Source organism: Sinohyriopsis cumingii, unplaced genomic scaffold (genome assembly GCF_028554795.1).
Source record: "Sinohyriopsis cumingii isolate HCF-2022 unplaced genomic scaffold, ASM2855479v2 utg000622l, whole genome shotgun sequence".
NCBI classification, from domain to species: domain Eukaryota; kingdom Metazoa; phylum Mollusca; class Bivalvia; order Unionida; family Unionidae; genus Sinohyriopsis; species Sinohyriopsis cumingii.
In genome coordinates, this window is record NW_028315918.1 from 228196 (window position 1) to 247260 (window position 19065).

A 19065-nucleotide genomic window follows, 5' to 3' on the forward strand; every position below is an offset into this window, starting at 1 on the left:
TACAAATTTAAATAACATGCGATTTAGTTCTGCTTCAACTTTTGCTGATGGGTTAGGAAGTGCTGAAAAAAGATGTATGAATATGGGCAGAACAAGAGTCTTTACAACAATTACTTTACCAACTATTGACAGATGTCTTTGACTCCAGCTTGCCAGTATTCATTTTGCCTTTGTTAGTTTCTTCATATAATTAATTTCCACCATCTGTTGTAAATCTGGAGAAAATTCTATGCCAAGGAGTGTAAAGTTCGAAGAGGACCAAATTAGGCCCATTTCGGGACATATTCTTTCATTAGAAAATTTCCTGTTTCCAATCCAAATAGCTTTTGTTTTTGTTATGTTACATTTAAGTCCCGATAATAGAGAGAAACCTTGCAAGATATTCATAGTTGCTTCAAGAGAAAAACTAGATCCATCAAGAAGAATAAAAGCGTCATCGGCATACTGACCCAATTTATATTCACTGGCGTCAAAGATTACTCTATGGAATACAAGTGATTCTTTCCCCTGGAAATATATGTGCTCATACAGAATTCTTGGACAAAGACATTCATTGAAATTTATTTGGAATTCAAAGTTGGATTCATTTTTTCTGTGATTCAACAAGGAACTGTTGACACAACAGCATTTTGAAGGTTGCAACAGATGTCATTGCTATTTTGGATTTCATCAGGACTTGAACTCAGATTCATTTAGGACTTTTTAATAACAGGACTTCTATTTTTTTATTCTTGGATTAATTTTGGTTTTGATTTGTAAAACCAAATGTTCTTTTTCATTTTTACCTTGTTTTCCTAGAAAATAAATTATTTGTTAAATTTTACAAAGCTTGTTGTTTTCACTCTTTCTGTTACATTTTGTTGAGAATTAGAGCGTCACTATTAATACTTATGAAGTGGATGCTAAATAATCAATTATAGTAATAAGTTACCTGTAGGAATGTCAATTTATTATGCCTACACATGTGTGTGTGATTTGGATTTTTTATATAGCTTTAGCAATTTTTCAGTCATATTTGCTACAGATTCTGCAGTGTGGCAGTTTATAGTGATGTATAGCAATGGGGCATCATGCCTGCGGACATGAAGAATCATGTCCCAATCAGTCACATTATCCTGACACCAGGCTGACCAGTCCTAACACTAACCACTTAATGTTGAATATCAAGCGAGACAGCTACTAGAACCATTCTTTGGTATGACTCAGCCAGGTTTCAAACCCATGACCGCCTGCATCTGAGACAGATGCTCTAACCACTTAGGCCACTGCAGCAGCCAGCTTATATAGGTAAAATCTATGCAGTGTCGCTTCTAACAATTACATATATGAAATGGATACTATGAGTAAACCATCTATAGAAAACCTATCTGTAATCTAACCATGCCAGAACAAGTTTTCTAAAGTACACATAAAACCTGCACATAAAAAAGGCATGTAAGCATTTTTATTGATACTGAACAAGTAGCTACAATATTCATTGTGAGGCAATGTTACATGTAGGAATGGCCCAATGACATTCTATACAGATAAAAACCAGTAAAGCATCATGTATATAACTATGAAGTGGACACTAAGACAAGATAATACAGAAAACTTACCTGTATGTATTCGGATGTAGCTTAAATTATACATCAATATTAAATCAGTTTTCTATATCATGCACCAGACCTGCACTTATTTAATATGGTCACAGCAATGTGATGGTACACCATCACGACCCATGCAGGTATGTGCTAAAGGCACCTAAGTGTGCGAAGACAGCAAATTGATAACACTAAAAAGTTAGAATCTTTGTCATCAACAACAGAAGAAAATTTGGGAATTTATAGATGGCGTATACTTCCCATCGAAGATGAAACTCCTCCATGATTTAAAGTAGAAAACTTCAAAACTGCTTGCATGGGTTTTGCAAGGCCTATCTGTAATGGCATGCTACTAAACACAAGGTGAAATAGTAACTGACAATTTCACAGGAGTTGGCGCCAATCTCGGTATCAAGGGAAGATAACTCTATCAAACTGCCACCTAGGTGGGCAGATAACTTTTAGATTTTTAGCTAAAAAGTTTTAATCTTGGAGGGCTGGATTTGGAATATAGTAGTACTTTTCCTAAGGTATTATGATTGGGTAACATATCTGAAGAAGAATCATAAACTATTCTAATATATGTATCAAATTTCATAGACTGGAGTTTTGACCTGGAAGCATAAGTGGATAGATAGATGGACAGACAAATGGAAAACACAAAAGATACTGAAACTGAAAAATTGTGAATAGCTAAGGGCACACCAGGACCACTAATCTAATAAGTGTACATGTACTAAGTTTCACAGAGCTTTCTGAAACAGATAAGACAGACAGACATATTGATGGCCAGATTCACACAGATATTAAGGACAAAATAAAACAAGAATCCACTGAAGGGAACACTCTACAACAATTTCCATTAAGTCAAAACAAGACTATTTCTTCCTCTTAACTACTCAGTGTTGAAACCATCTCTGATATTCTTCAGCGATTTTCAAATTAGTTTGTGTGGTGGACATATTGGATGTCAGATTGGCACCATTTTCATTCTGAAGAAGAACAGACATCATTTGAAGACGTTTGATGAAAATCCCATGTCATAATGATCATCCCTTAAGAGGGAGGAGTGACATGATTTTTTTTGACAGCTGCCATGGCAACCATATTAGATGTATGAATAGTACCATATTCATTCAGGATTAAGTAGGTTTCATGAGAAGTCAAATGGTTAAAACCCCATGCTGATATACTATCCATCTGGGATGAGTAGAGATAACAATATTTTCAAGACAGCCACCAAGGTGACCATATTGCGGGCAAGTCATTTTCATTTAGGACCAAGCAGACATCTTCTGATAAAAACCCAATGTCAAAATGACTTTCCCCTTAAAACATTTTCAAGATGGTCGCAATTTAGATGTCAGATAAGTACCGTTTTAACTTATGATCAGCAAAACATTGTAAGAAGTCTTTTAGTAGAACGATAATATGATCATTAATTAAGAAAGAATATTGGTTTTCAAGTTTGCCAATGGCAGCCATACTGAACTTAAGGTCAGCACCACTTTTGTTTAGAACCAACTAGTCATTGTACAAAGTTTTTTAGTAACAACCCATGTGCTTTTGACATTCTATGTCGGTAAAGAAGTGATAATAAGATTATTTAAGATGGCTGCAAAGGCAGTCAATTTGGACTTCAAATCGGTACCATTTTCCTTTACGACCAAGTAGACAAGATAAGAGGTCTTTTAGTGAAAATCCCCATTTGACATGACAACCACTTCCTCCAGAGTAGTCATAACAAAGATTTTCAAGATGGCTATTGTGGCAACCTTATTGGATATGTGAGCAATACCATTTTAATCTAACCATTAATACTGGCTGCCATGTATAGCCTATCTTGTGCTGAAAAATGGCGTTAAACCCTATAACAACAACAACAACCATTTTAATCTAACACCAACTAGACCCTGGGATGAATGTGTGTGCGTAAAGTTTCATGGCAATCCTCCAAGTAGTTCAGGGGAAGTAGTAATAACAAACCTGTGCTAATAGATGGCCAACCGTCTGACACTGTACAACTGCTGGCATATGATGGGGGACAGATAACAGACCATTCTATAAGCTCTTCTGGTCTATGACAAACTAGAGCTAAAAATGCAATTTGTCCATGTTAGACAAGTGTCCTGTGTACAGAGGATAGATTAAATGAGGATTTACTGAGAAAAAGAGTCAATTTCTTTCCTCCTCGACTAGAATATTTTTTACCTGATAAGTGTGAATAGTTCGTGCCCATGCATGCATAAGACGACATTCCCTTCGAAGCTCTTGAAAATTGACCCAGAAGTTGCTTGAATTCTTTAAATCATTATCTTCAGAAAGTTGTAAATATCGCACAGCATTAATTTCTCTATCCTGTAAAAGAAACAATTATAACAGTAAGTTTTCAGTTCAGCTGTATTCTTCATTAAAAGGCTGTTTAACCAAGCCATACAAGTTTATCATGCCTCAAGGTATGGCTTTAATTAAATACAAGTTTATCATGCCTCAATGTTTGGTTTTAATTAAATACAAGTTTATCATTCCTCAAGGCTTGGCTTTAATTAAATACAAGTTTATCATTCCTCAAGGCTTGGCTTTAATTAAATACAAGATCATCATGCCTCAATGTTTGGTTTTAATTAAATACAAGATTATCATGCCTCAACGATTGGCTTTAATTAAATACAAGTTTATCATGCCTCAATGTTTGGTTTTAATTAAATACAAGTTTATCATGCCTCAAGGCTTGGCTTTAATTAAATACAAGTTTATCATGCCTCAATATTTGGTTTTAATTAAATACAAGTTTATCATGCCTCAAGGCTTGGCTTTAATTAAATACATGCTTATCATGCCTCAAGGCTTGGCTTTAATTAAATACAATATTATCTTGCCTCAATGTTTGGTTTTAATTAAACACAAGTTTATCATTCCTCAAGGCTTGGCTTTAATTAAATACACGTTTATCATGCCTCAAGGCTTGGCTTTAATTAAATACAAGATGATCATGCCTCAATGCTTAGTTTTAATTAAATACAAGTTTATTATGCCTCAAGGTATGGCTATAATTAAATACACCATTACCATGCATCAAATCATGGCTTTAATTAAATACAAGTTTATCATGCCTCAAGGCATGGCTTTAATTAAATACAAGTTTATCATGCCTCAAGGCCTGGTTTTAATTAAATACTAATTTAACACACCTCAATACCTGGCTTTAACTAAATACTAGTTTACCATGCCTAATTGCTTGGCTTTAATAAAATATAAGTTTATCATACCTCACTGCCTGGCTATAATTAAATAAAGTTTACCATGCCTTCGTATCTGGCTTTAATTAAGGACTAAGGTCACTTGTCTTTGTCATCACATGTATATTAAGGACCTGGTTATTTTAATGTCTAATGATTCTTAACACATGAGCTACATATGAGGGCTAATTAACAGATGAGCTGACAAGATTAGCTACCATTTTCTCAGAAATAATTGGTGTGGTTTGTATATACCCAGCTGATTTGCATACATAGCACATTTGCGTTGTACTGTTGGCTATTTCAGATGTCCTTTAGCCTGTTGTCAAAAACAATAGCTGACAAAACAAAAAAAACAATCAAAATGAAACTCAAGATCAAGGCAGACTCTAATAACAAGTTTCAGATATGCCGAACGTGAATAAACTGGTCTCACAAATCTCAAAGTATTGAATATTTGTTATCTGACATTTTTATTATTTAATATTTTTCAAACGGAGTGTGACTGTGTTATATCTAGAATTATCATATAATGATAAATATCTATATGATAATCAACATTTTGATGTATATGTCACAAAAAATCCCAACAATTCAAATTACCTGAGTAATGAAATAAATCTCTCCATTGCATAACCTCAATGTATTTGGCTCCTTGTTGTCAATATCTGTCTCTGTCTTATTCTCCTCCATAGCTGGCACCAGATCATCGTCTTGTTCAACAAACAGCCGAATCCATCCATTCTTAGAGAAACAAATTTTGTCTCCTACTTGAAATACCAGCTTTTTCTTCTCATCTTTGATCCTGTGTTTACTGTACTTGTTGCAGCAAATATCATTAATAGCTTCCACCATGTTCCTAAAAGATGCATGTACTGACAATTAAGCTAACATTTAAACTTAGAAGCCGATGAAAACTCCCCAAAGCAAATAAACAATAGTCCACTGAATTGATTAATGCTAAACTGTCCAAAAAAATTCTCCAGCAATTCAAGATAAGACTAGTTCTTCTTTCTAAATATTGAATGTTGAAGCTATCTCAGTTATTCTTACGTGATTATAATCTTCAAATCAGCCACTGGGGGAGCTATATTGGATGTTGTTAGAAGACTACAGCAAAATCCGCATCCTGATACATCTATCCATTAGAGACAAGATTTTAAATATGTTCATTGTGGGAGCCATATTTGAGGTCAAATTGGCATCAATTTCATTCAGGACCAACTGGATATTATAATTAGTCTTCTGGTGAAAACAATATGTCCATATGATTTCCATTTAGATGGAGTAGTAATAGCAAGGTTTTCAAGATGGTTACCATACTGGCTGTCAGAATGGCATACATGTCAACCGCTAGAGAGGTATAAGTGTAGTTACTAATATAAGTGATAAAAACACACAATCTAAGTATACAACATATAACCTATATTTTAAATGCCATAATTGCAGGAAACTGTATGAAAAATGTAGTTTTCTGGGGGGTGGGGGGAATAAAACTAATTTTAATTATGTACTACTCGCATGTCACTATTACTAAGCTGTACTTTTCCACATGGAAAGACCTCATCCATGCTTGATGACCAGCTCCCAGTTCTAAAAGCATGTGCATCAACCCAGCCTGATTTCTCATCAGTCCATGCTCTATAGTGCATTCTCATTCTTTTCAGAATGTATGGCTAATGAATGACATCAGCATGGGTGGGAGGAGGGCATCCAATAGTGACAGGTAAGTATTACATAATTAAAATTAATTCCCCCCCACCAAACACTACATATTAATGTCAGTAATAGCCTACCTGTCACTATTATTAGGCTGAATTTGTCAGTAAGGAGGGTGACTGAGGAACTTTGAGATGAGTAAAATGTGGAAAATTTAGTCACCTACTAGTACAAGCAGTCAACTGCAGTTATATGTAGCAGTTGTCTGGGTCACAGATTGTGTGGCAATGATCAAACTCAAAGAGAAAATACCCTGGCTTTTGGTTTGCTAATGGCTTTTTCCTTTAACTGATGCTAAGTAGAATCTAAATGCCTTAACTGGGTACAGAACTCTATCAAGATCATTCAATAGACAGATTCGAATCAGACTAGGGATAACAGCTTGGGACGTAAATATGATTGGTTTTGGCAAGGAGACCAGGCTGATATAACATGAAAACAGAGACATAATTCCCATTGAAGTATAAACATCCTTCCTCAATTGATAAAGCATGCAGTTTGCTGTTTTTCTCTGGGCTGATACAACCAGAAGAAAAAGAGTTTTAAGCATAAGATTTTCAAAGAAGCCTCACTCAAAGGTTTATCAGGTATTTTTGTTGATACCCAGAAAACACATGAAAGGTTCAAAGACACAAGACACCAGACTCTGTAGCTGGAAATACTTGATAAGATCCAGTAAGTGAGGATCTTGAACTGATGGAATGACCTTAGGAAAATTTAAGAGTGTTTGAAAGGGCAGCCCATAAACTTTTGATTGTAGAGGCTGAACAAGATCTTTCTTTAAAAAGGGAAAGAAAACTTGCTACTGCAGCAAGAAAGATTTGGCAAGGATTAACACGTCTCGTAGCACACCAATCACAGAAGATTTTTCCACTTTGCATTGTAGACCCAGGATGCAAAACATCAATGGGCCTGTACAATGCAGTCAGCAACCTTGCTAGAAAACTTTTCTGGAGGATCAATCCCTTGAGAAGAGCCTAGTGTGAGTGTGTGCGAGATTTAGATTTTAATGTAGCTTCAACAATCTGAGTCATATCACGGCAGTGTATAGTGACGTCTAGCACCAGCGCATCATGCTGCAAACATATAGCATCATGTCCCACCCAGCCAGATTATCCTGAAAACAGGTTAACTAGTCCTAACATTAACCTCTTAATGCTGAGCACCAAGCAAGGCAGATGCTAGTACCATTTTTAGAAGTCTTTGGTATGACTTTGATGGGGTTCAAACCCATGACCTACTGCATCCAAGGAGCCAAGCGTGAAGGTGGAGGATCTGGGAATTGATGTGAACTAGAGTACCTCAGTGTTTTGAGAGAAGATACCCTTGGTGTGTCAATCAATATGTCAAGTAAGTCATTGAACCACAACATTTTAGACCACAGAGGTGCAATCAGGATGATCCATGCTGTGGACATTCTCATTTTGTGAAATACTTGTGGAATCAACCCTAAGAGTGGGAATGTGTAAGTAGATTCCAATTTTGACTGAAGGCATCTACTGCTCAGGCTTATTGGTTTGGAACTGGGAGACATCAAATGACACTGACTGAAATCAGATCTCCACTCTGTGACGTGAAGATCTGACAGTGACCACTTAGGGGCCATGCTAAGTTTTTTAGCATAATTGCTAATTTTATCTATCAATCAGATGAAGTCTTATATTAGTGGGGCTGAAAAGCATCAATGTGGGCCAAATGATTTGTTTCAGTTTCAGATTTTTGAAAGCTGCATTTCCATTGGCTAACTCAAAGGTCACCAGAATATGACCCTGAATCAGTAACTATCAGATCTTTATGTAGGTCAGTGGAGATCTGATTTTAAATGCATAAAATGGGAGCTTGTTGTTGAGCTTTGTTGCAAGCAGGTCAAATAGAGGTAGCTCCCATTGACTGAGAAGACCATTCTGTTAGGTCTACCTTGCCTGTTCTGGTCAGTCTGTCTTCCAGGATATTTTTCTTCCCTGAAATGTGATGAACTCAGAGTGTAATCCCTTCTGACTGTGCCCAACTGCCAGGCTTCAGAAAACAGAACCAACCAAGCACCTACCAGTTTTAAAGGAAGAGGTATGCACTGCAGGAAAAGTAAAGTGTCCCTAGGGATGACCTCTCTTTCCCCCTTTCGCCTCTTTGGAAAGACAAAAGAAAACCGCTTTCCCCTTCCCTTGCCTCTGCATGTTTTGTCATGTCCTGAGAGGCGCTAGTGGGAATGAGAGCACTGAATAAGGTCTCTGAATCCAGGCATGTAGCCCTAAGAAGATTTTTGCTATGTTCAAACAAAAACTCTCAAGAGTCCAATGCTACAATGATTTAACTGAAAGGTGAGCAAAAGAACCTGCTGAAATACCCACTAGCGAAGATCTGGTGTCAACGTGGGGGTGGGGTGGCCAGGCAGGTAAATTGACTTTATAGCTCGAGGCTGATATTAACGGTCTGAATGTAGCAATGGGGACAGACACCCTTTGTTTTGTCTCACTGCTTCTTTACCTTTCACAACTTCACTAACCATCGGAAAGTGAATAAGTAGCAGGAAGTCAGGTCTGGGCATTGCTCCAGACAGTTTCTCCAAATGAAAGAATTTTAGTGTCAATTTGGTTTTGGACACATCAGGGGAAGGTGGCAGTAGACTTCATTTACAACCATTTAAAATGACCTAGTCTCCTCCCCCTCAACCATGAGTAACGATGGTTCCAAGGGATTTTAAGAAACTCAAAGGGCAGGGTATACCCTATCACCATAATTTCAGTAAACTCTTGAGAATCTATTAGAATTGACAAAGCATCATCTTCCTTTTTCCAAAGGTCTGTGGGAAACAGAAGAAATGCAGCCCAAATGATCCCTCTGCAGGAAAGGTCAAGAAATAGGGACATCTCTATTCTGTGTCTCAGCATGTGGAGATACAAAAGTGTCTACAATGGATGTCATGTCAGGTGAGTAAGAATTCTTCTCATCTCTCTTTGGTCTCTTAAAGGGAGGGGCATTATCCCTCACCTCCATTGATGACCTTTCCAGCAGAATTTGTGATGGTCACTGGACCTCATCAAAGTTAAACCTCTGGGTTTGTGTGATTTACTCCTTGCCTGACCTTGGATACTACGGAAATCTTGCCCCGCCCCAAAAGGGGAGACACAAAGGTTCTCCATATTCCGGCTCAGTGTAATCCCTCCACCAGTGGTATTACTGTGTTTCCTAGTGGGACAGTGCTACCCTGGCCTCCCATTGTTGGGGGAGTGAAATCAGACCCAGCAAGTTGGTTGCCCATAGTGACCAAAGCTGCCTTTGTTTAGAAGACACATTATCATGTCACAGGAAGATGCTGCTCCTCCCTCTTTATTTGACTGAGTGCATTCAAACCCTTGAGAAATATCTAATACTATCTGATGTGTAGTAACACTATTTTGTTCTTAGGAGATACTATCACTCTGTTTTATTAGGAGAAATGCAGTCAGTTTCATCTTGTATCGGGAAGGTACCAATCCTCCCTCATTTGTAAGGAGGAGTGCACTAGATTCCTTTAAAAATAAATGTTACTACCTTACAGGTAGCACCAGTATTTCTTTCTATGCGAGATTTAATTCACCCAGATGTGAAAGAACACACTTCCTTCTTCAGATATGCATTTGTATAGGAAAATATGAACGAGTTTTGGGATGGAATACTGCACGACCTTGGGAGTTCAGTATATTCTTCCAACAAAATGAGTTCATATTTTCCCATACAAATGCAGTAACCTTTTTATTAGATGCTCATTTTTTTAATTCTACCTAAGGTTTAATTATATAAACAAAATACACTACAAGAAACAATGTAAATGAATGCATGCCGCATTGCAAACTAAATACACAAGCACAGATTTATCATTACACAACAACATCATTATTAATGTAAACATAACTCCGCCCAGATCAATTTGAACTCAGTCGCGTGCTCGACATAACTTTCAAAAGAAAATGGCGTGTCTAGTTAAAATTGAAATTAGTAGTCATATTGTGAATGAATGCGCGTTGCAGCAACTTTTCCATTTGATCTGGAATGAATAGATTTTTGTATTTTGTTTCGATTTGATGAAAGTTAGTGATTTTGGACTGGATTCATCTGTGCAAATTGTACATGAAATACATCAGATTAAAGCGGCGTGGGAGAAGCGTGTTTACATCTGCAAGTGTGTTTGTTCTGTCATTGACTATTTGAATTCATTATGTGGGAAAAATATGAAGTGTTTTAACTGCAATTATTAAAAATAGGCATTTGAATTTAATGTTTATTTCATTTGGAGTACAGTAAGGAATATGTAATTGCACTTGGAATATAGTTGAAATTACAGTACTATTTCGAAATGTGTAATCGACTTGATTATCAAGCTTGAGAACTCATGACATGGCTCATGTAATTCGGATTTGCAGAACTAAGAAAGTAAATTTTGAGGAAATTCTGGATGTAAAACTGTAAGTATATTTTTTGCCATTCTTATTACCAACTAAAGGAGACAGTTTATGCCCTTATAGCTTGCATGTTATTTGTAGGTACCAAGCAATTTTATGAAATCTGGTGTCTATCGCAAAATCTGAAACAATGCATCAAAAAGTTAAGGTGGAATGTAGCAAAACAGATGGTATGTTGCAGTCTACGAAACATCTGCTTTTGTTCATTCGGAAACAAATTTAATCAACCAAAACATATTGCGTCTACTCAGCGAATGTACATGATTTGTTTACAAAGTAGTTCCTAATACACTAGATGCAATATGAAGGTGTGCAATATCGTAAAATATTGAACGATTCTGATAATGTAAAGTTAACGGAGAAAAAAATGAGCATATAATAAGATGGTTTTCAGCAAGGTCCCAAATGTCATCTGACCATATAGGCAATGCATAGGACAACTATCCATTCATGTACATTTTGTACACAATAAACAAGTGAGCCTCTCATATGCCCACACTTGCCAACTGTTTGAAATATCTGAAAAATTTAAGTTATTAAACAAGAAATTTAGGTCTGTAAATAAAACAGAAATGAGGATAGAATAACAAAGGTTGCTTCAGCCTTGTATCTTTTTACTAGCTTTGTTTTTTCATGGCAAACAAGAATGTCTGAGTTTCTTCCATTTACAACTTATAAAGAGAAGAACATCATGTTATGATGCAGTAATGTTACAAAAAAACTATTAAAACATTTAAAGGGGCCTAGACTCTATTTAATAAACAACTGTTTTCAGATTCTGTGCCATGTCAACATTACTGCATTAATAAACAATAATCACAGCAATATCTTGGTGCCAGATTTTAAAACTGTTGTAATTGGATAATCTGTGAGAACCCAAATTAATGAGTACTTATTAATACCACAATGTCCCACATCATTTGTGCCAGGAGGGCAATGGTTGGGTGGCTCCTTATGCAAACAAGGCACAAATGAAAATTATCAATGTTAATCTCATCAATTTTACAAATTTGGTAAATACAGACAGAGGTTTAAAGTTCACTGTGAAAAACTATTAGAGACAAGCCCTGGTTATTAACATGAAACCAGTATACTTGCAGACATTTCTCTTAATGTCTTGACTTAATGGTTGTCCAGAAATGGATGAGGATGCTCTATAAGCATGGGCTGATGATGAGACTGGGTTGATGCACATTCTCTAAGAAAAATCTAGAACAGGAAGTTGGAATTGAAGATGATGTACAAGGAAATGACTGCAGCAGAGAGGGATGGAAGGACTGTTTTGGGGTTGCTTGCCTCTGCAAGTCCTCTATCTTGCCACTAAACAAAGGAGGCAATCCAAAAAGAGATTCACCGGGTCTGAGCAGGATGTGCATTACCAGCCTTGTCTGCAGGCCTGAAAAAATTGCTACAGATACTGCAAAGTCAAACCAACAAAGAGGTGGCCACAATATTGTGAATGAGCTTTTAAGTGGTGTGAAAAATGTCATTATCCACTTCTGTGATGACTTCTGATTGCCCCTTGACAACAACCAATTCCACCATAATGGGTTACATCATAAGCACCGATGAGCCTTCTGATTGAAACTGAAGAAAGGCTGGGTCCACAGAGTGGGCACATAATTCATTGACAGCATGCTGATGCAAACACTATCAAGAAACTTTTCATATGAAAGGAGCTTCAGCGCAGATCTGGCTAAAATCTCAGGCTGGTTTGTATTCAACTAAAGGTTCAAACTGGTTTGTATTCAGCCAAGACAAAGCTCAGGAAAGATTCCACTCAGGAAAACAATGTGAGTGATTAAGGTAAAGAAAAAGAAAACTCAAAGAAAAAAGTCAGCGACCTGTTGAACAGAGGCACTCAAAAGTACAATGGTTTTTTTACTCTACACTGGTCCCTGAACATGTGCCCTTTTCCCTTTAAAGTTGTGTGCCTTCTTGCACATGCAATTCTTTAAGTGACTGAAGGGTTGAATTGTTTCCATTGCAAGGCTCTCCAGTCAAGAAAGAGAAAATGGTCTGGGCAAGGATGGAACATGTGGAAGCAAAGTTGGTGGAGAAAAAGTAGCCTGACCTTTTGGGGTAGATATCTCACTAGACTGAGAACATCCAGGATATGTCTCAGCAGAGAGGGGCAATCAAAATCATTTTGCACTCCTGGTCCCTAATTCTAAATAATACTGGATGTAAGATCACTGAGGGTAGACAAAGGGCCACAGACCCTCTCAACAAAGAGAGCATTGATGGATCAAGCGTTGGGATCCAATACTGGAGAAAGCAAATTTTTAGTAAATTGTGTTTCTCCGAGAATACTTACCCGATCACATTAACGTTAGGGATATAAGCCTGCTACCTCTCGAATCCAATGGATGGTAACCTATTTTTGGCTACAAAGCCTGGTTGCGTCAGGAGGACCACTGAACCATCTGATCTGAACTGAAGAAAGTTCGGGTCACTGGAAAGGGCATGTAACTCGCTCACCCTGCATGCTGAAGCTAAGGCTATCAAGAAACATGTTTTGTATGATAGTAGCTTTAACGAAGTGTGGGCTAAAGGTTCAAATTTGTCTGAATTGAGCCATGTTAAAACCCAGGACAGATTCCATTTTGGAAACAGGGTGAGGGATTTTGGTCAATTGAAATCAAAATTGGCTAAAAGATCTGATAGATCTTTGTTATGCCCAATATCACATCTACCATGATGGCGGAATGTGTCTGATATCATGGAGCGGTAGCCTTTGATAGTAATTGGGGCCAACTGTTTCTCCTCGAAAAGCCAGAGAAAAAAGTCGGCTAGTTGAGGGATTGAGACACTCAAAGGGACGATGTTATTAATATGGCACCAGTCCCTGAAAACACGCCACTTTCCCTCGTAAGCCTTCGGAGTGGAGGGCCTTCTTGCTCTTGAGATTCTCTCCACAAGCGAAGGTTTAAATTGTTTGTCTCGCAAGGCTGCCCAGACAAGAAGAAGAAGACGGTCCGGGCAGGGGTGGAACACCTGTGACCGCAGTTGTTTGAGAAGATTTGGGCTGGTTGGAATCTTCCTGGGTAGATCTATCGCTAGATCGAGTAGATCGGTGACCCAGGACTTGTTCCATCTGAGCGGGGTAATCAGAATCATCCGACAGTTCTGACCCCTTAACCTCTGGATTATTTTCGGTACCAAAACTGTGGGAGGGTAGGTGAATGCCCACAACCCCTCCCAGCTGATTGACAGAGCGTCCATGGCCCAATCCTCTGGGTCTGGAACCAGAGAGACGAAGGTGGGCAACTTGCGATTCCACCTTGTCGCAAAAAGATCGATCATCGGACACCCCCAAAGTGTGCAAATCCGAAGAAAGACTGATTGATGGAGTGACCATTCCGTGTGAATGACTTGACCTTTCCTTGATAGAGTGTCGGCCAAGACATTGAGTCTGCCGGGAATGTGTCTGATTTGTACGTTGATGTGGAGGTTGTCGCACCAACGTAGAAACTGCCAGATCAGAATGCACAGGTCTGGTGATTTGGTGCCCCCTTGTTTGAGGAGGTAAGTCACCACCACAGAGTTATCTGACATAATGAGGGCAGTTTTTCCTAAGAGTTGATCCTTCCAGAAATGAAAGGCATTGATGACAGCCCTCATTTCTAAAAGGCTGATGTGGAGAAGCCTCTCCCCTGGCTCCCACGTGCCGCTGACTGTAGCGAAGTCCGGCAACAGGTGGGCACCCCAACCGTAGGTACTGGCGTCGGTACATACCGTTATCTCCGCTTGGGGCATCTCCAGAGGAATCCCCATGGACAGCCAACCGGGGTTGTGCCACTGATGCAGGAACGATCGTATCTCGGGCGTGATCATTATTGTATGATTGAGGAGACTTGAAAAGGGGCGCCATTGTGCCAGTAACGTCATTTGTAAGGGACGCATAAAAAGACGGCCTAGTGGGATCAAGTCCGCCGCCGCATTGAATAATCCGAGGAGTTGCCAGAATTCTCTCGCTGAAATCCATGTCCTGTTGGAAATGGACTCGACGAGTTTGACAATCCGGATTACGTGAGTGCGAGGAAGCCATACCAGATTCAGATCGGTGAGAAACTCACCCAGATGGACAAAACGCTGGGATGGACGGAGATTGGATTTTTTCCAGTTCACGAGAAAGCCTAGATGATCTAAAAGCGCTAAAGATCGTTTCTGCCTTTGAGCAGAATAGAACTTACCATATGTTTCTGGAGGATGTCGTCCAAGTACATTGCCATCCCTGTAGATGAAGTCGAGCGGAACAGGGTGACGACACAATCTATAACTTTGGTAAAAGCCCAAGGGTTGATGTTGAGGCCAAAGGGTAGGACCTGGAACTGATAAACCGCGTCGCAGTAAGTGAATCAGAGAAATTTCCATGACGCGGGGTGGATAGGGACGTGAAAATATGCATTGGTCATATCTAGACTGACGGCATACTCGTCCTGCCGGATGGAAAGACGGATTGATCTCGCCGTTTCCATCTTGAATTTCGGTGGTAAAATGTATTGGTTGAGGTGACTCATGTCGATGATCGGCCTCAACTTGCCGTTTGCCTTCTGGATAAGAAACAACCTGGAATAAAACCCCGGCGATTGCGGGGTATTTTTTAACAATCTCCACCGCCCGTCTTTCTATGAGCGACCGTATCTCCTGTTTTAGAAAGGTATCCTTCTCCCGATCGGACGGTACGTCCGTGAAGAGGGGAGACGAGGACAGGGGAGGGGGTTGGATAAATGAAATCCGAAGTCCCTCCGAAATGACCTGGATCACCCAGGAAAAAAGGTGGTCCAGTGGTCCTGAAATTGCAGGAGGCGGCCGCCCACAGGTAGGCTGTCCATGGGTGGTGGAGAGGGTATGTCAATTATTAGAGTTAGGAGGCTTGAAGACGGAGAAACTTTCTTACTGCCTCTGTATGGTTGCCTCCTAGCTTGATTAGACTGTTGTCTCCTGGCACTGGGTTGGGATCTATACTGCACATTTGATTGTAAGGATCCCTTGTCCCTGGTCTGCCAATCATCCCTCCGCTGTGGCAGGGGCTGATTTTTTCCAAACGCCTGCGAGGGTTGGGCAGCGAGTTGGAGGGACAGTTCCTGAGCTGTCTGCTTCCGAACTTCTTCAATTTTTCATCCAAAGAGTAAAGGTGACCCAAACGGAGTCATCTGTAAAGCCAGAGTATGATGGGGCTTGAGCGACGTGGACCGCAGACATGCATCACGTCGTATCAGGTCTAAGTTGGCAGAAGCAGTCAACACATTAGCCTTGGAATGGTTAGCTGCCCTGTTAATAACTCTAGCAATCTGGGCCGTCGCTTCCCAAGCGTGGCCATTGTCAGATTTTTCTGCAAGTCGGAAAATGGCTAATGAAGCCAGGTCTAACACTGAAGACATCGTGACAACATTCCGGACTAGCTTGGACGTGGCATGGAACACATTTTTGTCCACTTTGTAAAACAGCAGAGCAGACATGTGAACTGCTGCCATATTTTTGTCCAGGGTCGGAAGATCCGTACTGAAGGCGTCTGAATGAGTTTTGTACCAGTGACACGAGAACGTCACTGGTACTTGGCTTTCTGAAAAGAACGCCTTAGCATTCCCTGGATCACCTATTCATCCTGATAGACGATCACTGATCTCCTTAATTTTTGCCGACTGGGGAAGGAGTCGGAAGGACGGCGTCTCTTCCTCCTCGTCAAGATCTACAGACGCCTTAACTTTGTAGTCTTGAGTGGCGGTAGGAGGTGGAGGGCATTCTGAAGTTGCCAACACCCTATAAATTTCTTCCATTGCCGCCTTGAAGCCAAACTCAGTCCGTTCCATGGTTGGATCTGTGTACGGCTGATTTGCAGGAGTTTCGTCACCCTCACTGTGTGCCGAGTCATGTTCTGTAATAGCTTGCATTTCTGGATAGAGCATACCAGGTGGCATAGATGACACGATTCCGTCAGCCTTAACACTGTCACTAACTCTCCCTTGTGGATAAGCCATGAAAATATGGACAGGCGGCCCTGCCGGCTGGTTTGTCTGGCTTGTGGTCGGTCTGAATGTTGGCGACAGTCCTGCTATCACCGGTACCGGCTGCTCCAATGGCCTGGCTGGACGGACAGATTTCTCACTAAAATCTCCGCCATAGTATTGGTATATTGCCGGCGGTACAGCTTGACGGACGGATTTATCACTAAAATCCCCGTAAGTCATGTTTGGTCAGACCGTTTTAGCAATAGGGTCCCCATGCTGGGACAGCTGGACAGCCAGTGACATAGAGGTTGTATAAAGAAATGGATCCAATGGATCCGGTAAAAACCCCATGCGTCCTGACTTACAGGCCCGAAGGCCATGCTCGGACATGCGGGGGGACTTACGCCCACTGGGCAGCCTAAAATTGGGGGAACATTCCCCCAATGAGTCAGAAAAAGCTGTGGAAGCGAGCGAGGGAAATAAGGGTAATATCTGGCCTGATGTCAATAGCTGTGTCATCGTTTCCTGGACCAAACGACGCATCTGTTCAAAGTTGGACTGTTGTACCCTGTCAACATTATTTTCCTCCATTGCCGCTGTGGTTACTGTGGCTGACAGTTGCAAACGACGAACTTTAGGTGGAGGGGGGACCCCAACGTCCCCCACAAGGCTCGCAATGGAGGCTGTCTTCTGATGTATACTGAGGACATCAATGCTATCTTTCTTCGACTTATTCCATCTATCCCTCCCTCTTGCTGCCTTCTGGACTACATCAACCCATGTTTCCTCTGTCCAAGTATTACACACGCTGCATGGTATAGATGATGTACACTTGGTACATACAATACAATACAAGAGTCATGGTTGTCTTCTTTTGCTTTGAACTTTTTGCATTTCATGCATTTGGTTGATATTTCTACTGAAACGACACAAGAAAAGAAAACAAAGCACAAATTATTAATTCAGCATGTTATTAATTCGTTAATACTACAACCGTTACTAACGGAGTAAGCGAAATTAGTCAGTTCGCGTTAACTCTTAATTGACAACACGAGTTCCGCAATAGCGTGTGTAACATGGTCTTCAGTAAACGAAATCTGTAAGGGTGACAAAGTCACTCAATTTTGAAAAATATTGTTAAAATAATGTATACAACCTGTAGAAGAATGATTGTCCAACGCAATAAATCCAAATTTAACTTCGGATGGTCCAATTTAACGTTAAGATGGCTTGGATTGTTTGGAGGTATAATGTACATGTTATCAGTACAAGCGAAGCTTAAAAACTAGTGACACCTGGCGGTGGCAAGGGGAGGTAAGTGGCAAGAGTTATTGCCCTTTGGTCTATATGAGATAGACAGAAAAGACGAATTTTTGTCTTTTAGTAGGGCTGGATTCGAGAGGTAGCAGGCTTACATCCCTAACGTCAATGTGATCGGGGAACGTATTTGAAGGAGAAACTATGGTGGACAGTTTGTGTTCCACTCGCTTGTAAAAAGATCAATTATTTTTTGGATGCCCCCATAGCTGGCAGATCTGATGAACACTCTGTAATGAGAATCAGTTCCCTCCTTAACAGAGACTCATCCAAGTCACTGCCTGTATTACGTCTGACTTAACAGAGACTCATCCAAGTCACTGCCTGTATTAAGGCTGATCTGGATGTTGATGTTGCATTGTGTGCACCAATAAACTTTTGTCCATGATTGTTAAGTTGTAAATAGAATGTTGACATAGCATTAGATTTCAGAGCAGTCTAGGCCCTATCTTGTTTATAATTAGACTGGAATGTTCTGTTGGAAATGTGTATAAATAGGGATTTCATAAACAAATACTTCATTCATGTTCTACATCAGTCTGTTGGAATCCATGATCAGACTTTGCAGTTGTTTTGTTGACTTCAGATATAGTTTGAGAGGAATTCTTTACTTACAATATTTATTGGAATTATTAAAGTGCTCATTGATTTTTGAACTAATACATTACTTTGGAATTTTGTGAATTCATTCAAAGATGTTCCAGATTACATAGTTGTGTTTTATCAGGATATTCGCAACTATTGGAATACATTCTATATTTCTGGACTTGTGATAGGACACTGAGGATTATTTGAAATTTAATTCACAATATTG

General features: G+C 39.7%; 1 protein-coding gene across 4 annotated transcripts in view; it reads right to left on the reverse strand.

Annotated features, from left to right (window-relative positions):
- The window catches only part of LOC149773634 (DNA helicase B-like), a 62351-nt gene that overhangs the window by 10990 nt on the left and 32296 nt on the right, over window positions 1–19065 (reverse strand). For all 4 annotated transcript variants that reach the window (XR_016417337.1, XM_089946227.1, XM_089946228.1 and 1 more), the window contains 2 exons: window positions 5426–5681; window positions 3795–3941 (listed from right to left, as the gene is read on the reverse strand). Coding sequence is in view for 3 of the 4 variants with exons in the window: in XM_089946227.1 (XP_089802353.1) it covers window positions 3795–3941; window positions 5426–5681 (403 nt within the window). In the remaining variant the exon portion in view is untranslated. The remainder of the gene's footprint in view (window positions 1–3794; window positions 3942–5425; window positions 5682–19065) is intronic.